We start from the raw sequence: 19,807 nt of genomic DNA, 5'->3' as shown, positions 1-19,807 counted from the left end.
TTAATTTACTATGAAATTAATTAAATGGGAGAAGAAATTTTTGCTTTTAAATATTAAATAGTTCAGTAGAATTTATTATTCATTTTTTATTTTTTGGTCTGAAAACTAAGGTACAAATATAGTCCAGCTTTGTTTCTAAAACAGACCAAAACAAAATTGTCTAAAATTTTAATTCTTTTTTTTTTTAATATTTATTTTTTAGGGGGCTGAGGCTGTAGCTCAGTGGTAAAGTGCTTGCCTCGCATGTGTGAGTTACTGGGTTCAATCCTCAGCACCACATCAAAATAAATAAAGATACTGTTAATTTACAATTAAATAAATATAAAAAATTATATTTTTTTTAGTTGTAGTTGAACACAATACCTTTGTTTTATTTATTTATTTTTATGTGGTGCTGAGGATTGAACCCAGGGCCTCACACGTGCTAGGCAAGCGCTCTACTGCTAAGGCACAACCCCAGCCCAAATTTCAATTCTTTTAAAAATCTTAATAGCGTACATTTTCCAGATGTGCATGGTACCTGAAGGCATACCTAAAGATGCATTATTTAATCATTATATAATTTTTATTTAATTGTCATGGTGGTTATAATTTCATGATAGTCTATTATGGCTCATATGCATTAACAGTTTCTCATTTAGAAATTTGCCCAATAAGTAAAATTTAAGGAACTTCCTCTTAGTCACACAGTACATTTTAAGAACTGGTATTGAAGTACTTTTTTGGTATGACTCCAAAACTCTTACCCTTTGTGCCTTATGATAATGCTGTTGTTTACAGCAGCTATGTGTGCAAACAACAGTTTTCAAGATCTTGGTTTTGATAACAAGGCTAGATCAAGGCTTGTCTTCAGTTTTAGTTTGGTGATTAAGGTAAGCAAATTGTTTTCCAGGGTTATAAAGAGATGGTATAAAAGTGAATGAACTACGCTCAAATAAATTGCTAGACACTGACTTCCATCGGTAAATTACAGCCTTCCTAATTGATTTGGATTGTATGAAAAAATGAACAGCTAGAGTGATTTGTATTCTTTTGGCTGATGCTCAATTTAATATGTTTACTATTGTGATCATATTTCTAGGCTTCTCCAGTGACAGTGATCTGATATCTCTTACTGTTGATGTGGATTCTCTTGCCGAGTTAGATGATGGAATGGCTTCCAATCAAAATTCTCCCAGTAGAACTTTTGGTCTCAATCTTTCTTCGGATTCTTCAGCATTAGGGGCTGTTGCTTCTGACAGTGAACAGAACAAAACAGAAGAAGAACGGGAAAGTCGTAGCCTCTTTCCTGGCAGTTTAAAATCTAAGCTTGGCAAGAGAGATTATTTGGAGAAAGCAGGAGAATTAATAAAGCTGGCTTTAAAAAAGGAAGAGGAAGACGACTATGAAGCTGCTTCTGATTTTTATAGGAAGGGAGTTGATTTACTCCTAGAAGGTGTTCAAGGTACAATTTTATCTACATTAATATGTTTTGGCATGTTCTTATGTTGGTATGTGGGGGAAAATGTACATATAACTATATCTTCTGTATAATCTTATATAGGAACAAGAATGAAAATGAGAAATTACTGAACTTCAAGTGAGATTATCAGAGGTACTTAACTCTATACTTTGATCAGTTAATCTACAAAAATGAGGTTTTTTTTTTTTTTTTTTTTTTTTTTTTTTTTTTTTTTTGTGGTGCTGGGGATTGAACCCAGGGCTTTGTGTATTCGAGGCAAGCACTCTACCAATTGAGCTATATCGCTAGCCCCCAAAATGGGATCTTTTTTTTTTTTTTTTTTTTTATGAAGTCAACACATCTCCAAGTCTCTTGTACGAATAAGAATTTTTTTTTCTTACTTGACTGCATTGTTCCTCAGAAGTATTCACAGAGATTCTCTAGTGCTTTTACTCTCAATGAAAAGATAAAATAAAATAGGCTTTTAAACCAAGAGCGTAAAAGGTTCTTGGATTTGTCTACCCTGCTGTTCTTTGGGAGTTTAAAGAGGGAATTAATTACAAAAAATCTGCTCTGATGTTCCGGTGCTATGTGCTAAAACATCCTTGGTATTTAATTGACATAGATAGAACACATCAGAGTGCCATCTTTTTGTCTAAAAGTTATCTGCATTTAATCTTGAACACTTCATAATGTTACCACTTGATGGCACCAGAAAAATAAAAATCGTTGCTTCAAAATGAGAATTTTAAATACATATCAACCAATAACAAAAAATATTTCACTTAGTTACTTTGCTGGTTATGGTGGTTAATTATTTCTCCATTGGGACTTGACACTAATCCTACTAGACCTTTGTCTTAAGGAATTTTAACTATTTAAATGTATTTCTCCTGTTTAACATGTCTGTCTGAAACCATAGTATCCAGTCCTGTTCTGGATTGGGTTTTATTGTTAATGTGCTGTTGAATCCCAAAAGTTTAAATAATTGACTAACTGCTTTTAGTCCTTTTTTTTGTTTATTTATAATATGATAGTATTATTCATTTCTTATTTACTTACTTTCTATGTTTTTACTAAGCTGCCATCTTAAGAATTCTAATATTTTAACCCATATATAAAAGAACCTCTGTTTCAATCCTGATGGCTGTACATTTAACTCCAGTCTGTGTATTCTGTTTAAAAGTCTACCACCTAACAGACATGGACATTATCCTTTAATTTGTGGGAAAATTGGGGGCTCTAGCTTGTGAACTTGATTTGACATTTATGCTCAGAAAAGATGTTTCCTCGGGGAAAGTTTGTTCCAGGGTTACTGAAACATCATTAGAATCAGTAAAACCAATAGATAATTTTAATTTAACTCTTTTTATAACAGTTATTCCTTTGATCTTGGTTTGGATTAGCATGTTTATAATAAAAGCAGATAGAACGCAAAAGTTATCTGGATATCTGATAATCCAGAGAAAATAATCTTTCAGAGCTATTTAAAAACACTTTACACAGAGATTTTGGGAGCTGGAAAATTTTGTTACTTCACTACTAAACCATTCATCCTAAAGGAGTTTATCTGGATTGTTAGTAGATCTGATAAAGGTGGCTTGATGTTTTTCTTCTTTAATTGGAGTTTGTGCAGCTGAGACTAGATGCAAAGCCCAATAGCAGTGGTTCTCTTTGCCCATCCAGCAAAGAAGCACGCCTGCATAGTGGTAACTTCAGATTCTCTTTTTGAACCTGACACTTCTCTTATTCCTTAATCTAGAAATGGCACCATGGACTCGCAGGTCTTTATGGACTTAAGAGAGAAAATCTAAAAGTCAAGGTAGAAGGAGTCAATTGAATCTTTGGAGAGAATACTAAAGTACATACCATCCTTTCATATCCATCTTGTTATACATTACTACAAGATGCTGATATGGTTAATCTGTATTCTCATGGTGGGCTTCCTGGAATAGTTGTGATAATGTACAGTGGCAAATGAACTGCATAAAGGTGTTAATGAATGTTTAAGTAACAACTCATCTATTACATGCCTGTCACAGTAAAAAGGTGTTTTTCTTATGTTATTTTTAATCTTCAGGTCAACTCCCTAAGCTGAACCATGTCTGGTCATACTTGTGCTTTTCTAAAGGTACCAAAATTTAGAGGGTGCAGACATTTAATATAATGATTCTAAAAGCTTGGCACCTATTTAGCAAGAATAATTATTTAAAACAGGAAGCTACCAGATGGTGAGCATTGTTAGTAATACCCATCTGTGGGCTACATTATGAATTACAGAATTGATTTGAGAGCTGGTTTGGTATAGTTTGTTCCAGATGCCAAAATTGCTTGTTTGTAAGGTAGTTATTGTAATCCCCATTTTACAGGTGAAGGAACTAAGACTTGTATAAATGAAGCAATTTGCTCAGGGACACAGCCAGTTAGAGTTGAGCCAGAGCTTTAATCTAGGTTTTCTAAATCTAAATGTCTTCTTTCCACTATATTGTGCTACTTCTCACACATTACCCCCTAATTAGATAAGTTTTTTCAAATGGAGAAGCAGCAATTCTCCAGTATCAAATATGCTCTGTTTTGAATATAGTTATGGTTTAGGTAGGAGGTGTCCCCCAAAACTTCCTGTGTTAATGCAGTCATATTTAGAGGAAAAACAATTAGAATATGAGAGCTATAACCTAATCAGTCCTTCCTAGTTTGAGTGGACTAAACTGGTGGTAACTGTAGGAAGGCTGGGCATGATGGAGGGAGTAGGTCACTGGAGGCATTCCTGGAAGGGCTCACCTTCCCTGCAGACCCTTCCCCTTTCCGTCTCTGCTTCCTGGTTGCCTTGAGTACTTCTCTGTCATGGTGTTATGTCTCACCTTGAGCCCAGAGTAGTGGAGTTATTTGACCTTAGGCTGAACCTCTGAAACTGTGGGCCTAAATAAACTTTTCCTCCTTTTAAGTTGTTCACGTTAGGTAATTTGCCATAGAAATGAAAGCCTAATATTCATTCTTTCCCATCATCCATTGTTTATTCACCCAGCTACCACCAGGTTGATCATTTAGTAAGCATTTATTACTCACATGTATCAGACTCTGTGATAGGGAATATAAAATGTTTTTTCTTGTGAAAATATAAAATATTACTGAGTGGTGAATCTTCAAAATGAGATTTTTTGTCAGTTCAATAGTATGTTAGTAAGATCCATGATTGTGTAGTATTTATCTCATTGAAAATATTTGGTAGATGTGCTGCTTTAGCTATCTGTGTTACTTTTTTAAAATTTGGTAAAAATGCCAAGATCTTCTAATCCTTTTCTTCATCTTCATTGTCCTCCTTATTTGTTCTTTATCCTCCTGTCCTCTTCTCTTTGTTTACATTGAAATCTCTTACATATGTTGTGATGAAATTTATAATGAAAAGACCTCCTAGATATCATTGATGCTTAATTTTTCTTTGAAAATTTTATTGATATTTTTGAATACTCAGCTTACAGGTGCAAACTATTTTTCTGCCATTCTTATTCTGTTAAATGGTTTAATAAGCAACACCAAGCCATTTTTCATAATTGCCCTATTCCTAGATAGATGTGTGCTAGGTTCTTAGGGCTATCCATACATTTTTCAAAAACTGACCTTGTGTGTTCAGGAACACTGTATCATTCTGTGTTTCTTATTGGGTCTTGCTTAGTCTTCCTGGGTGAAACCACAAACTCATGTCTACTTCCATATTTCTTTTGAGTCACTTAAACTAGTTCCAAATTGAGCTATACTTTGCAGGGTTGTTTCTAGAACATGTTTAGTCCCTTTAAATGTGGCTAGTCTCTGTGTACTCATAATAATATATAGTTAAGTGCTGTATAACATAGCTGAGACCTTTGATTTATTCTTTTGAAAAAGAATTACTCAAATATTTGGAAATGAACAGAATAGTCTTGTTTGCTTTAGAATGGATGGACCTGAGAAAGGTTATCAGTCTTGGTTTGATAAAGGGAAGAAAGTCATATGATATTGTATTGTTGAATTTCAGAAATGAAAAATCACAACTTTGAGGTTTATTTGGATTATTTACAGTGTTTGTTAACTCAGAAGGTATTGTGAAAGTATTTTCTAGTTGACTTTAAGTTATTGCCCAATTTGGCATAAGTCCAGCAAAAGTAAGAGCTACATTTTTAGTGGATGATCGTGGTGTGATCATCTTGCCTTCAAATGCATTGACTTCTAGCATTTTTAAATTTATGAACCCCTTTGAGTTTTTTTTCAGTATTATTCTAACTATTTAGGTCTCCTTGACATTTCATATAAATTTGAGAATTACTTTTTTTGTTTGTATAAAAAAAGGCAGTTGGAATTTTCATAGAAATTATATTAAATCTATAAGTTTTGGGAGTATTGCTCTCTCTCAACAATGTTAAGTCTTATCTATGAACACAAGATGTCTTTTAACTTGTTTATATCTTCTTTATAATTTTCTTCAGCAATTTTTGTGGTTTTCAATGTATTTAAGTTTTACCTCCTGGATTAAATTTATTCCTAGGCATTTTATTTTTTGAATGCTATTGCAAAAGGAATTTTAAAAATTCCATTTTTCTTTTTGGGGCTGGGGATATAATGGATATAGTGATAGAGTGCTTGTCTAGCATGCATAAAACTCTGGGTTTGATCCCCAGGACACCACACACACACATACACACACACACACACACACACACACACACACACACACAAAGTAATAAAATAAATAAAAATTTTGTTTGTTTCTAGCGTGTATTAGTTTAGCTGGGGTTTGTATGTTGATCTTCTACGCAGCAACTTGTGGAATTTGTTATTAGCCTTAGTTGTTTTTTATTGTGGATTTTTGGTTTCCTATATATAGGGTAAGGTATCTGTGAATATAGATAGTTTTGCTTCTTCCTTTTTAATTTGAATATTGTTTCTCTCTTTTTCTTGTCTAATGCTCTGGCTAGAACTTCCAGTACAGTGAAGAATATTCAAAAAGCAGGTATCCTTGTCTTGTTCCTGAACTTAGGGGTAAACTTTTAATCTTTTACCATTGAGTATGAAGTTAGCTATTGGTCTTTCGTAGATGTCCTTTATAATGTTAAGGAAGTTCCATTTATTCTTAGGTTTTGAATATTCCATCATGAAAGGGTATTGGATTCTGTTAGTCGCTTTTTCTGCATCAATTGAGGTGATTATCTTTTCCCCCTTTTGCTTTATTAATATGTATATTTATATTGATTTTCTTATTAAACCACTCATACATTTCTAGGATAAATCACATTTGCCATAGAGATTTATATCCTAAATTTGAGTCCTATTGTATGTTTTGGTATCTTTTGGTATTTTTTATCATTGTCATATAGTTGGAAAAGAAGGACTGCTCTTGGAATCTGAATTTTTCTGTCCGTCTTCATCTGGAGCTTGAGATTGTTGAGATTTTGTCAAAGAAGCACTATAAGACAAATTCAGAATGTTTCTGTCTGAAAATTCCCACTGCCTTTTAAAAAACAAGTTATATTCTTCACTGTAATTCAGTTAATTGCCTTAGTTGGGAATTTTTCAGATCTTGACAGTTTTGAAATTGGCTAGAAAAAAGCATTTTAAAGAACTAAAATTGAGTTTAAAAAAATAGATTTGAAATAAGTTAAATTTGCCACTTACCCTTCTGTCTTTCCCTCCCATCAGCATTCTGATTTTTCCTTTCTTTAGTTGACCCAACAGAAGAAAGCAGTGCAGTGAACTCAGAAGAAACTGTTTCATAGGTTCAGAGAGAACATTAGAGTCTCTATTCTTGATGTTCACGAATGAAAAGAGTCGCCTTTTAAATTACCCTGTACTCAGATCAGTCCTTCTTTTAGGTTTTATGTTAGGCTGGACTCTTTCAGTTATGTGTAACAAAAACCTAAGCAACTCAAAGAAGCTCAACATAGAAAAGAGTGTTTTAGCTCACAGAAATTAGTGTTTCAGTGGTTACATACAGCTTGATTCAGGTGTTCAAGAAATGTTACCTGTGCTCTGCCTTTCTGTTTGCTGTCTCTGTTCATACCATGTACTTGGTATTCCCTTTCTCTCATTTGCTCCTCAGCATCTTAGGAGAAAGGGAGCTTTCTGTAACAAAGGCCTCTGGGAGGATTGGCCAGGCATGAGTCTTGTGTTTCCACCTTTGCCTTTTTAACCTAGTTAGGCATAGGTTATTTGGTCATCTCTGGGAAGGTGGACAGAACTATCTGTGATGAACCACATGAACTGAACATAACATAGAATGTGGGAGGAATAGACCGGTATAAGAGACAAACAAATTAAAATGTCATCTTTTACTTATTGTTACTAACTCAACAATGCCATTTATTATTTTTCTCTCCTTGCCTTTAAAAAATATTGCTTTGTTATTTATGTGTTTTCTCTTATATGTTTCCTGAACTATAATTCTCTAGAGAACAGGCATCATAGCTTTTTCTTAAAACTTTTAAGTGAAATATAATTATATAAACAGAAAAGTACATATCATATGTGGTGTAATGTATTTTCCCACAAGAAAGCTCCCATGCAACTGGCAACTGGATCAAGAAGCAGAACTTGATCAGTACTATAGATGCGTCCTCATCTCCCCTTCCAGTTTCTCCTTCTCTGAAGGTAGTTGTTATCCTGATCTCTTAATAGCATTGAGTGGATGAGATCTGATTTCTTCTCTTTGTTGTTCTTTGCATGGCTGGGTTCTCATTTCCTTCTTTTTGCTTCAGTCTTTCACTGCCACATCTTCAGGGGTATGGCTCCTTTTCATGTGACTGATTCTTTCCCAGGAAGAAAGCTTTACCAAGCCTCTTACTTGTAGTTCCACTCAAGTCCAGGCCCTTCTTTGTAAACTATGCTTCCAACTGATCAGTTGCAGCCCGTGTTGCAAAATACTAATATTTTGGCATTTAGTTGGACTTTCTTTCTAGGGGTATTTTTTTTTTAATTTTTTTATTAGTTGCTCAAAACATTACAATGATCTTGACATATCATACATTTGATTCAAATGAGGTACGTAATCTTAATCTTATTTTTCCATGTGTACAGATTGCAGGATCACATTGGTTATACAGCCACGTTTATACATAGGGCCATACTAGTGTCTATTGTATTGTGCTGCCCTTCCTATCCCCCCTCCCCTTCCCCACTTTTTCTACCCAATCTACTGTGACATGTTTCTCTCTCTTTTTTCTTCCCCCTCACACCATCTTATATGTAATTTTGCATAACGATGAGGGTCTCCTACCATCTTCCGTGTAATTCTCTAGGGGTAGTTTTTTCATGTGTTTTGGTTTAGGTCTTCTGTGCCCCTCTATGTCCCCGTCCCCACTTCAGGGAATCCCTTAAACTTTTTCTTCCTGTTCTCCACATCACTGACCTGTGACAGTGGAGCCCTGGGAGCTCTGTTGTAATTTGGTTTATTTCTCTGTTTACAGATAATCTTCACAGTCATGGTATTTTTTTGTTTTCTAATACTGCTAAAAATATGGGTCGAATGTGGGTTTATTTGCTCTCTTGATTTTTTTTTGTTTATTTTTTGAGATGTTATGTGGGAAAATTTGAATTGTGTAGCTGCCAATGTCCTCCAGACCTAAGAGTTGACATAGATGGGTTTTGGAGTGTTGAACAACTTTACTCAGTTGTGTATGTATTATACATTATATATTATCCTTTTAAAATAGTATCTATTTGATTGCTGAGATTTATTCATGACTTATGCATATTTTTTTTTCATATATATGTACGATGAATTAAGAGATAGTTGTAGACATCATGGCTTTCACCCCATAGTTTACATAACCAGAAAATAGGGTTGTTCTTCTACATATTTACAAGGCATTTAGTATACTTAACAAATGTGAGAACAGTTCAACAAGACCCTCATCTCAAAAAAAGTTTGAGACAGGGTTTTGCTAATTTGCCTAGGCTGGCCTCGAACTTGAGATCGTTCTGCCTCAGCTTCTAGGGTTGCTGGGATTATAGGTGTGTGCTACCACACCTGGCGATGAAAAGGATTTTAATAGTGGATTCATATCTTTAACTGTTGAAATAGGATATCCATGAAGGAAGATATCCTTTCTTTTCTTGTCAACTTCTGTGAATTGTATTTTTCAAGAAATTTGTCTATTTCACACAAATGGTCAGGTTTATTAATTGTAGAAATTGTTTTAGTAGCCTCACATCTTTGATGTCTGTTGGATCTTTCTTGATATTGGTAATTTGTCATTTTTCTTTTGTTTTGAATCAGTTATATTAGGGATTTATCAGTTTAATTAATGTTAAAAAGAAACAACTCTTAACTTTTTTTTGAGATGAGGGTCTTGTTGAATTGCCCAGGCTGGCTGGCCTCAAACTGGTGATTTTCCTATCTCAGCCTCCCTAGTTAAGCAGGGATTACAGGTGTGCACTTAACTTTTAACTTTTTTTAAAAAAGATTATATGTTTGTTTTTAATTTAAGACTTTCTTTCTTTATTTCCTTTCCCCCATTTATTTTGACCTGTTTATTTTTGAGTTAGAGGCTTAGATATTTGAGTTTTAACCTTTGTTTTTTTCAACACACATGTAGGATTATATACTTTCTACTAAATACTCCTTTAGCCACAATACTTACTATTTTCAGTTCAAATATTTTCTGCTTTTTGTTTTGACTTTTTTCTTTATCCCATATTATTCACTTCTGTTGCTACTTTAACAAATTGCTATAAACTTAATGATGTACAACACAAATTTTTATTTTATGGTTTGGGGGTTAGAAATCTGAAGTGAGTCTCACTGGGCTAATGTCAAGGTACGAACAGGACTGCATCCTTTTCTGGAGACTCTTAGGGAGATCTGTTGCCTTGCTTTTTCTAGCTTCTAGACACTTGGTTTTTGGTCTTCCTCCTTCTTCAGAGTCAGCAGTCTTCCATCCCTCTGACCGTTATATCTTACTCTGACTCTTATCCAGGAAAGATTATCTGATTTTAGGAATTCATATGATTTTCTTGGGGCTACTCTGGTAATCCGGGATAATTGCCATATCTCACAGTGTTTAACCTTAATCATGTTTGAAAGGTTTCTTTAAGTAACACAGCATATTTATAGATTATGCAATTAGGACATGGACATCTTTAGGGATCCTTCATTATTCTGCCTGTTGTACCCCTGAATTACTTAGAAGTATATCATAAGTGTATTATTTAATTTTCTGGGATTTGGAGTTTTTCTGATTATCTTTTTGTTACTGCTTAACTCCATGGTCTAAATTATTAATTAACTTAGTCTGAATTATTCCAGTTTTTTGAAGTTTGTTGAGGCTTTCTTTTTGGTTAAACTACCCTACCTTTTTGATCATTTTATTTCAGTAGTTTGAAATGGTGTGCATGATGTTAAAAAAAAAACCTGAAAGTTTTATGATATGGTGATCTATAACATCACTATTGTCTTGATTTTTATAGGAAATTTTCTTACTTTTTAGTAGTTTCTGCATTATTCTTGATAGTTAGTTAACCAGAAAGGTCTTGATTACAGAATAGCCAGAGGTATACACAATTAAATCAATTTTGAATTGTACAGGGTGTGATTAAATCATTCTCTGATTAATTATAGCACACTTTTTTTTTTGGCTCGTGGGTGAAAAGCCTATAAATACAGTAAAATCTTATTATGAAATAGTTATTTTGAATGAATTCAGACCAGTGATAGCCTTTTCTCATAAGAGAAATGGGCTTTGCAAGGCAATGAAGAACACAAACTGAGTACCCAGAAGGAATAGAAGCAGAGATTAGAGACAAAGAACTCTAAATTAGATTTTTATTGTAGTTTATTGGTTTGATAGTTGGAGGGAGAACAATACCCTGACCTACATTGTTGATAAAGGGCCTGCCTTTACCTAGGCTACAGAAAGTAAGATTAGAAGAAATAAATAATGAGAAGAGGCAAAGCTGTGACAGGACATTGTAATAGTCCTTTTAAATGAAATGATCTAGTGATATAGGAAATAGAATATAGAATTTGTGTAGTGTAATCTAGAAGCTAGGTCAGATTAGTTCCATGCTGTGGCAGATACCCAAGCAGATATGTGGGAAGAAATCATACTTTATATACAGATTGAATCATTAAGAATTTGTTGTTCCTGATCTTAAGTGGACCCTCAATACTTATTTTACATTCTTTCATTACTTATTCTTAGCATTCTTTTGCTAACTCACTTGTCCACATCTTTGCCTCTTCTCATTATTTATTCCTTCTAATCTTACTTTCTGAAGCCAAGAAAAATCTTTAATTTAGGGAAAGAAAAAAAAGCAACAATAAAACTTGTGTGACTTTTGAGAATTCTGTATCCTGCTGAAATCACTTTCACAAGTGAAGATAAAATACTGGATGCAGTCACTTGCCTGTAATTCCAGCTAAACTGGAGGTGGAAGCAGGAGGCTCAGTGGAGCCCATGAGTTTAAGGTCAACCTGAGCAATATGGTAAGGCCTTGTCTCCAAATAAGCAAACAAACAACAACAGCAACAAAAAAACCAACCAAACAAACAACAAAACGAAAAAGAAGGCAAATTGTTATTGAGAAGATGAACATATTTATTTATTATTGGGGTACCAGGAATGGAACCCTGGGGCATGCAACCACTGAGCCCCAGCCCCAGCCATTTTTTGTATTTTATTTAGAGACAGGGTCTCACTGAGTTGCTTAGGACTTTGATAAATTACTGAGGCTGGCTTTGAATTTGAAATCCTCCTGTCTCTGACTCTCTAGCCGCTGGAATTACAGGTGTATGCCACTGTTCCTGGCTAATGAGCATATATATTTAAAAAAAAATTTTTTTAGTTGCAGATGATCACAATCCCTTTATTTTATTTATTTATTTTTATGTGGTGCTAAGGATCAAATCCAGTGCCTCACATGTGCTAGGCAAGTGCTCTACCACTAAGCCACAACCTCATCATGCAAGGCAAGCACTCTACCAACTGAGCTATATCCCTAGCCATTTGTGGTTGATTTAGATAGAATTTTGTAGGTTTTGTTGATCTTTTCAAAGCACTGATTTTTAAAAATGTTTTTTTTGATGCATTATAATTATACATAATAGTGGGATTCATTGTGACATATGTTTGAGCATGCATATAATATAATCCTCTAGTGTCTCCCCTTTCCCTCTCCTTGTCCACCCTCTGATCCCCTTGCTTTATTCTCTTGGTCTTCCTTCTTTTATTTTTAATTAGTGCATCATAATTATATATTAAAAGGGGATTCACTATGTATATTCTTACATGGGTGTAACATAATTTAGTTGATTTTGAATTGATTTTTAATTTAATTTGTTTTCTCCATATTTTTTCCATTTTTTGTTCCATTGGTTTCATTTATTCCCCCATTTTCTTTTTGTGTAATTTGCTCTTGATTTTTTAGATTGCATCTTAAGAGGTGGAAGCTTAGGTTATTTGAGATCTTCATTTCAATATAGATGCTTACAGCTATAAATTATTCCTCTAAACACTTCTTTGCATCCCCTAAATTTTGAGATGTTGTTTTCATTTTCATTAAGCTTAAAAAAATTTCCATTTCTTTTGTAGTTTTTTGTTTGATCCATGTATTATTTGGAAATGTTCTTTAATTTTAAAATATTCATGTATTTTCCAAGTTTTTGTTTGTTGCTGAGTTTTAGTTTATTATGGTTAATGAACATACTTTGCATGCTTTTAATTCCTCTAAATTTATTGGGACTTGTTTAGTGGCTTAGTACATGGTCTGTCCTGGAGAATGTTCCATGGGGCTTATAAAGAATATATGCTGGGGGGCCGGGCTAGGATTGTGGCTCAGTGGTAAAGCACTTGCCTAGCATGTGCAAGGCCCTGGGTTTGGTCCTCAGCACCACAAAAAAATAAATAAATAAAATAAATGTATTGTGTTCAACTATAACTAAAAAATAAATATTAAAAAAAGGAATACATGTTTTTCTTTTGTTGGATAAAGAATTCTGTAGATGTTCATCAACTCTTGTTTGATTGATTATATTGCTTAATTCATTTACATCATTGCCAGTTTTCTGTCTCTCTTTTCTAGCAATTATTGAGACTTCTCTGACAAATATTATTGAATTTTCTATTTCTTTCTGTGATTTTTCTTTATCTATTCTGGGGCTCTGTTATTAGATTTTTGTTATGTTGATAATTGTTACATATTCCTGATTAATCTTTTCACACTGTAATGTATATTTTTGTCTCTAGTAAATTTTTTTTCTTAAATATATATTTTGATTAGGGCTGGGGTTGTGGCTCACTGGTAGAGCACTCACCTTGCATGTGTGAGGCCCTGGGTTTGATCCTCAGCACCACATAAAAATAAACAAATAAAGACATTGTGTCCAACTACAACTAAAAAATAAATATTAAAAAGTATGTATTTTGATTATTATTTTTTACATAGTATGTCTATGTCTCTTTTTTGTTTTTTACTCCCATCTTTTGTGGTAAGTAGATATTTTCTTACATACCATTTACTTTCTTTGTGTTTTAAAAAAGAACTTTATCATTTTGAGTCTTCTCTTTCATAAGTTTCTCTACAGATTACAGCAATAAGCATTTTAATTTAACATTATATTTTAAAATAAGATAGTTCTAATTTCATTAATATATGGAAACATTATTTCATGTAGCTTCCTTCCATACCCACTAGGTTTTGCTGTTACTTCCATGTAAATTATATCTTTGTATAAGCCTTACAATGTACTTTTATAATGACTGTTCACATGCATTTGCCTTTTAAACCAGTTTGGATAAAATGAGGAAACTGATACTTTCATTTTTACCTAAGTAATTTCTTATTTCTTTCCTTGTATTGTGTTTTTGGTTTGGATTTGGATTATTCTCTGAAATTGCTTTTTCTTTCTTAAATTATTTCTTGTATGGTGCTGTGCTAGCAACAGATTCTCTCCATCTTTGTCTGGGAATGTTTTTTTTGCCTCCATTTTGAAAGATGGTTTTGCTGGATATCAGATTCTTTTTGGATAACTCCCTCCCCCATTTAGTATTTTACATATGCCATCCTACTGCTTTCTGGCTTCCATTTTCCTGATAAAGCCAGTCACTCTTGTTAAGGTTCCTTAATATGTGACAAATGTTTTCCTTTGGATTTTCTTTCTTTTGGTTTTTGATAGTTAGGCTATATGTGGATGCTTTAGGGTTTATCCTTTTTTTTGATACTAGGGATTGAACTTGGGGGCACTACTTAACCACTGAGCCACATCCCTAGCCCCTTTTTATCTTTTATTTAGAGACAGGTTCTCATTGAGTTGCTTAGGGCCTTGTTAAATTGTTGAGGCTGGCTTTGAACTCGAGATCCTCCTGCATTTTTGGGATTAGAGGTGTATGCCAACACACCCGGTGAGTTTATCCTTTTGATATTGTTTTATCTTTTGTATTTGTTATATCTACATGTGTAGATCAATGTTTATCAGATCCGGGAAGTTTCACCCATTATTTCTTCAAATATATGTTTTTTTTTTTTTTTTTTTTAAAGAGAGAGTGACAGAGGGGAGAGAGAGAGAGAGAGAGAGAGAATTTTTTTTAATATTCATTTTTTAGTTCTCGGCGGACACAACATCTTTGTTGGTATGTGGTGTTGAGGATCGAACCCGGGCCGCACGCATGCCAGGCGAGCGCGCTACCGCTTGAGCCACATCCCCAGCCCCTCAAATATATGTTTTTTTCTGCCTATATTTTTCACTCTCAATTTCTTGAACTGTATTTTGTGTATTAGCATGTTTGATGATTTTCACAGGTATTTTGGCCTTCATTGGTGTTTTATTTCCTGTTTTTTTTTTTTAACTGTTAACTTTTATTTGGACTAGATAATGGCTACTCATCTAACATTAAGTTTGCTAATTCTTTTTTTCTGGCAGCTTAATCTACTATGGTATAGTTTTTAACTCCAGAAGTTCTATTTGGTTCTTTTTTAAAAATGTAAATTCTGTCTCTTTATTGTTAATCTGATTGGAAGACTCATTGTCTTTGTACTTTATTTAACTCCTTTAACGTGGTTTCTCTTAGTTCTTTAAGTATATTTGTAGTAGTTGTTTTAAGTCTTTGTCTACTAAGATTTACATCTGGGTCCACTCAAGAAGCAGTTTTATTGACTGTTTCCCCCCTATCCCTTTGGATGGGCCACATTTTTCCTTTTTCTTTGCATGTTTCATACTTTTTTGTTCAAAACTTGACATTTTAGATAAAATATATTATAGTAACTCTAGATCTTGTTTCCTCCTCATTTCCCAGGGGTGGTTATTATTGTTGTTTTGTTTTTTTTGGTTAGCCCAGAATTGTTCAGAATCTGTGCATAAACAGTGTGAGCCCTTGAGATATCTGTGTGTGGGTTAGGACCTATGTTCAAAGATCAGGCAGTTTATAAGTCTTCCCTGGTTTTTGCTTCTACTTGTGCAAGACCTCCCATTCACCAGGAAGGCGTAAATAGCTGGGGTTCTCTGTGCATGTGTGTAACTTTTAAGATCCCCAGGAATACCTGGGAGTGTATCAGAACATACCATAGCTGTCTTGTTTCCCAGATTTCGTTGTTAATGTCTCTTTGCCATTGATTGCTGTTGATTTCAGTATCTTCTTCCCCTGTTTTAGTCTGATAATTTACCACTCCCCAAAAGACTAGACACAATTTTAGAGGAGGAAAGATTTATTTGAGGTTCACTGTTTCAGAGGTCTCAATTCATTGCTCTGGGCTTAAGATGAGATGGAACATGGTGGAAAGTAGAAGTAGAGGAAAGCAATTCAGGACATGGCAACAAGGAAACAGAGAGACCTATGCTTGCCAGGGACAAAATATATACCACATAGACATACCTCCAGTGGTGGTTTTCTCTACTCATACGTTACCCACTACAGTCACCACGGAGTTAATCCATTCAAGTGGGTAAATGTACTGATTTGGTTAAGGCTCTTATGACCCATTCATTTCACCTCTAAACTTTCTTGCATTGTCTCCTCACACATGAGCTTTTGGGGGGTACCTTACATCTAAGCCATAACATACACCCCCATGAAGCTTTTCAGTGGTGATCCAGATTGGATGTCCCCCTTCAAGCATCAGGAAGGCTGCTGATCCTCACTTACAACATCCCAGTGTGTTATTGGGTTGAGAGCAGACATCAGTAGCCTTGTGTTGAAACACTAATACCTCTGTTTCTCTTATTACAGTTCAGCACATTTTCTTGTATAAATTTTTTCAATTTTTTTTTTGAATCATTGATTTGGAGAGTTGATATTTTTGATAATTTTGTTTGGATTTATCTAGGGAGAGGATTTACTGAACTCCTCAGTCTCTCTGTCAATCTCTTTTTTTATAATGACTTTATGATTGTTTTACTATTTGTATTCGTACTTGATTTTGATCCATTCTTTCTCCTCCAGAAACCCGAGTGATGTTTTAAAAATGGAACCTAACATGTTCTTTCCTTGCATAAAAATACCCATTTATTTTAATATAAAATTCATAGTTATTGTGGCCTGCAAGTTTTGCATATGATTTGGCTTCTGCCTTCCTCCTTAGGCTCATCCTGAATCACTTGTCTTCACTTACTCTTCTTAGATCACAGTGACCTTTTACCTCCTGGAAAGCACCATAGTTGTTTTTTTCCTTATTAGAAATTTCCTATGCACAGTGCTGTTTGGAGTGCTTTACCATGCTTCTTCAGTGGACTAACTCCTTTTTGCTCCTCACACCTCAATTCCAGTTTTCTCAGGGAAGCTTTCCCTTACTTCTGCTCAGACCAGAATAGGTTTCCTGACCTTTGTTGTCACTGCACACTGTTGTCTTCAAGTTCTTATCATATTTACAATGAAATGATTATTTATGCCATCATTTATTGAAGGAATATAATCTCACTTACCTATAGTGTCCTTGAAGGCAAGGTTATTCATCACTGTGTCTTCTAGCATAGTGCCTAGTACATAGGAAATACTCTATAAATATTTTTGAATAAATGTCTCTGGTCTGGTATATCAGTAATCTACACAGACATGAATACATCCCCAAGATTTGACAATGTGTAGAATTCAGCTATTTGGATTATCATTAATTATATGCATTATTGCATTTATATTTATAGCTGTAAAAGCAATGGAACTCAGTATTGAAGCATCTTGATAATCTGATGCTGAGTTTGATTTCTGTCTTTTATAATGAGCCCTTTCTAAGTATTTCCTCTGTTTATCTTGGTCATGTGTTTCCCATTCTAGTATCCTTGGAGCTAGAGCTCTGTTATATTTTGATCAGATTTCATCATTACATTCTCCTAAGTAAGAATCTGATCTAAAGCCCAGGCTTGGTAACTGGCAAACTGTCATTTGATTTGTTAAATACTTTTCTGATCTTTGTGGGAACAGGTTGGGGATAGATATCTGAAGCATATCACAGTAGCTAATACTTAGGGAAAGCAAGTTACATTAATTTTAATATATTCTAATTAAGGATGGAACAGCCCAATTTAGAAAAAATTTGTCTCAAAATAGTTGAATAAGCTTGGATTTGTAATATTTAATTCTCCACTATCTTTAAAAATTCCACTAGGAAAGCAAGCAAACAGAAAATATTGTTTATTGAGAGTCTTTTAATTGCCTGGGTATTTCTGTACTATAATTAGTTACTGATATTTTAAAAAATAGCACCCCCTACCCCTTAAAAAGAAAAAAAAAGAAAAGGAACTCTAGCAAAATAGTATAGCATTGTGCTTTTTCTTTAATCTTAGATTTTGTTAGCTCTGGAAACAGAGAACTTTAGAGATCACATACTTTGGGCCATCAGGGGATGATTACTGGCACACAGTTAATGTGTAATAGTAGTAGTGGTAATGACAGTGATTTCTCATGTAGTTAGAACTCAGGCAGGATAAGCTGAATACAAAACAGTATATTTTGGGAAAGATTTGGTTCTTCATTTGGATCTTTCCCGAATACATGTATTTGGGGAACCAGGTGCAGTGGATATAGTATAATTAAAACCACAATGAATGTTTAAACTTCTCTTTGTTCTTAGGGGGTTGAGGGTTCTACAGCCTATTTGGGTAAAGTGCTGTATTTCCTATAGTTACACATGAAGGAGTAAAGTCTGGATGAGTAGTTTGCTGGCATATGCTTCTTGAATTGTTGGTTATTTTGGTGTCAACTTTTACATTGAGAGTTGCATCTTTTAATGACAAAAATGTTTACTGGAAATTATAGCTTGGAAAAGAGAACCACTTTCCTGCTTCAGCAAAAAGCTAGGTAAAGCATTGATGTGGGGTAAAGTAGCTGTGGAGTTTTATATTCAGATTGTATGAACAGTAAACAGAGCATCTAAAATAACCACTTGCACATTGCAACAAACACATCATCATTTGCTTAAAAAAGAGTTATAATTACAGTTGACGAAGCATGGACACCATAAAAAATGCATTAGTTTGGCTTGACACATTAATTACCTGTTTTTGCAGATGTTTTTATGTATTGTTGTGTGAACAGTTTACAAAATAATTACAGGAAAGTCATATGGAAAATAAACTAAGTGGGTGGTTTCTCATCTAAATATTTTCATTCATGTGAATCTGTGTGAGCCACAGCTGTTCTGCAGCAAAAGCGGAGAGATAGATGAGGATTCTCGAAGGGTTTTTATTAGACAATCTCTGTCATCAGTATCAGCACATTTTTATATCTTTAGCAACACAGTTTAAAAACATTAAATTGAGAGGGCTGGTTTGATCCCTGTGATTACTGAAAAATGTTTGTTTCTGATCAGGACAAATGTAGATATCTGTGAGTAAAGTAAACTAAATTGAAGAAAACAAAACAATAACAACAAAAACCTCCCAAACTCCTAAATGTAGAACTGCTTTTTTTAATATTTATTTTTTTAGTTGTAGTTGGACACAATACCTTTATTCCATTCATTTATTTTTATGTGGTGCTGAGGATCGAACACAGGGCCCTGTGCATGCTAGGCGAGCACTCTGCCACTGAGCCACAATCCCAGCCCCTGCTTTTTTTTTTTTTTTTTTTAATTACTGGGTGGTTATTAGGCAGTTTGAGAAAAAGTTAAATATTATTTTGTAATTTCTTGAGTTATACAATAATGTATAACCATAGCTTGTTGTATCTTTATAATAATTAAGGTTGCAGGTAGTTATATCTTTATAATTGAATTTGTTGTGTATAAATTGCACAGAAGTTTCAGCTTATCTGTTTTCTCTTGTGACGTAGTGACAGTGTAAATCTGCTTTTTCTCAGTAGCTTACTGTGTTAAATTACTGGTCTCAAAAGTGGGTATCATACATGTACTTAGTACATGTATCATACATGTACTTACCCTAAGGTAACAATGTCTGTCTCATTCCACCATCTT

General features: G+C 34.1%; 1 protein-coding gene across 4 annotated transcripts in view; it reads left to right on the top strand.

The window, feature by feature from the left end:
- Positions 1–19,807, top strand: part of Rps6kc1 (ribosomal protein S6 kinase C1) — a 202,428-nt gene that overhangs the window by 76,616 nt on the left and 106,005 nt on the right. For 3 of the 4 annotated variants that reach the window (XM_026387436.2, XM_026387435.2, XM_026387433.2), the window contains exon 6: positions 1,082–1,444. In XM_026387436.2, the coding sequence (XP_026243221.2) occupies positions 1,082–1,444 (363 nt within the window). Of the gene's footprint in view, positions 1–1,081; positions 1,445–1,548; positions 1,595–19,807 lie in introns of those variants that run through there. The other variant, XM_026387440.2, reaches the window with a different exon arrangement.

Source organism: Urocitellus parryii, chromosome 9, assembly GCF_045843805.1.
Source record: "Urocitellus parryii isolate mUroPar1 chromosome 9, mUroPar1.hap1, whole genome shotgun sequence".
Classification (NCBI taxonomy): domain Eukaryota; kingdom Metazoa; phylum Chordata; class Mammalia; order Rodentia; family Sciuridae; genus Urocitellus; species Urocitellus parryii.
The sequence above is the reverse complement of the archived record's forward strand: the minus strand, read 5'-3'. Positions and strand labels throughout refer to the sequence as shown.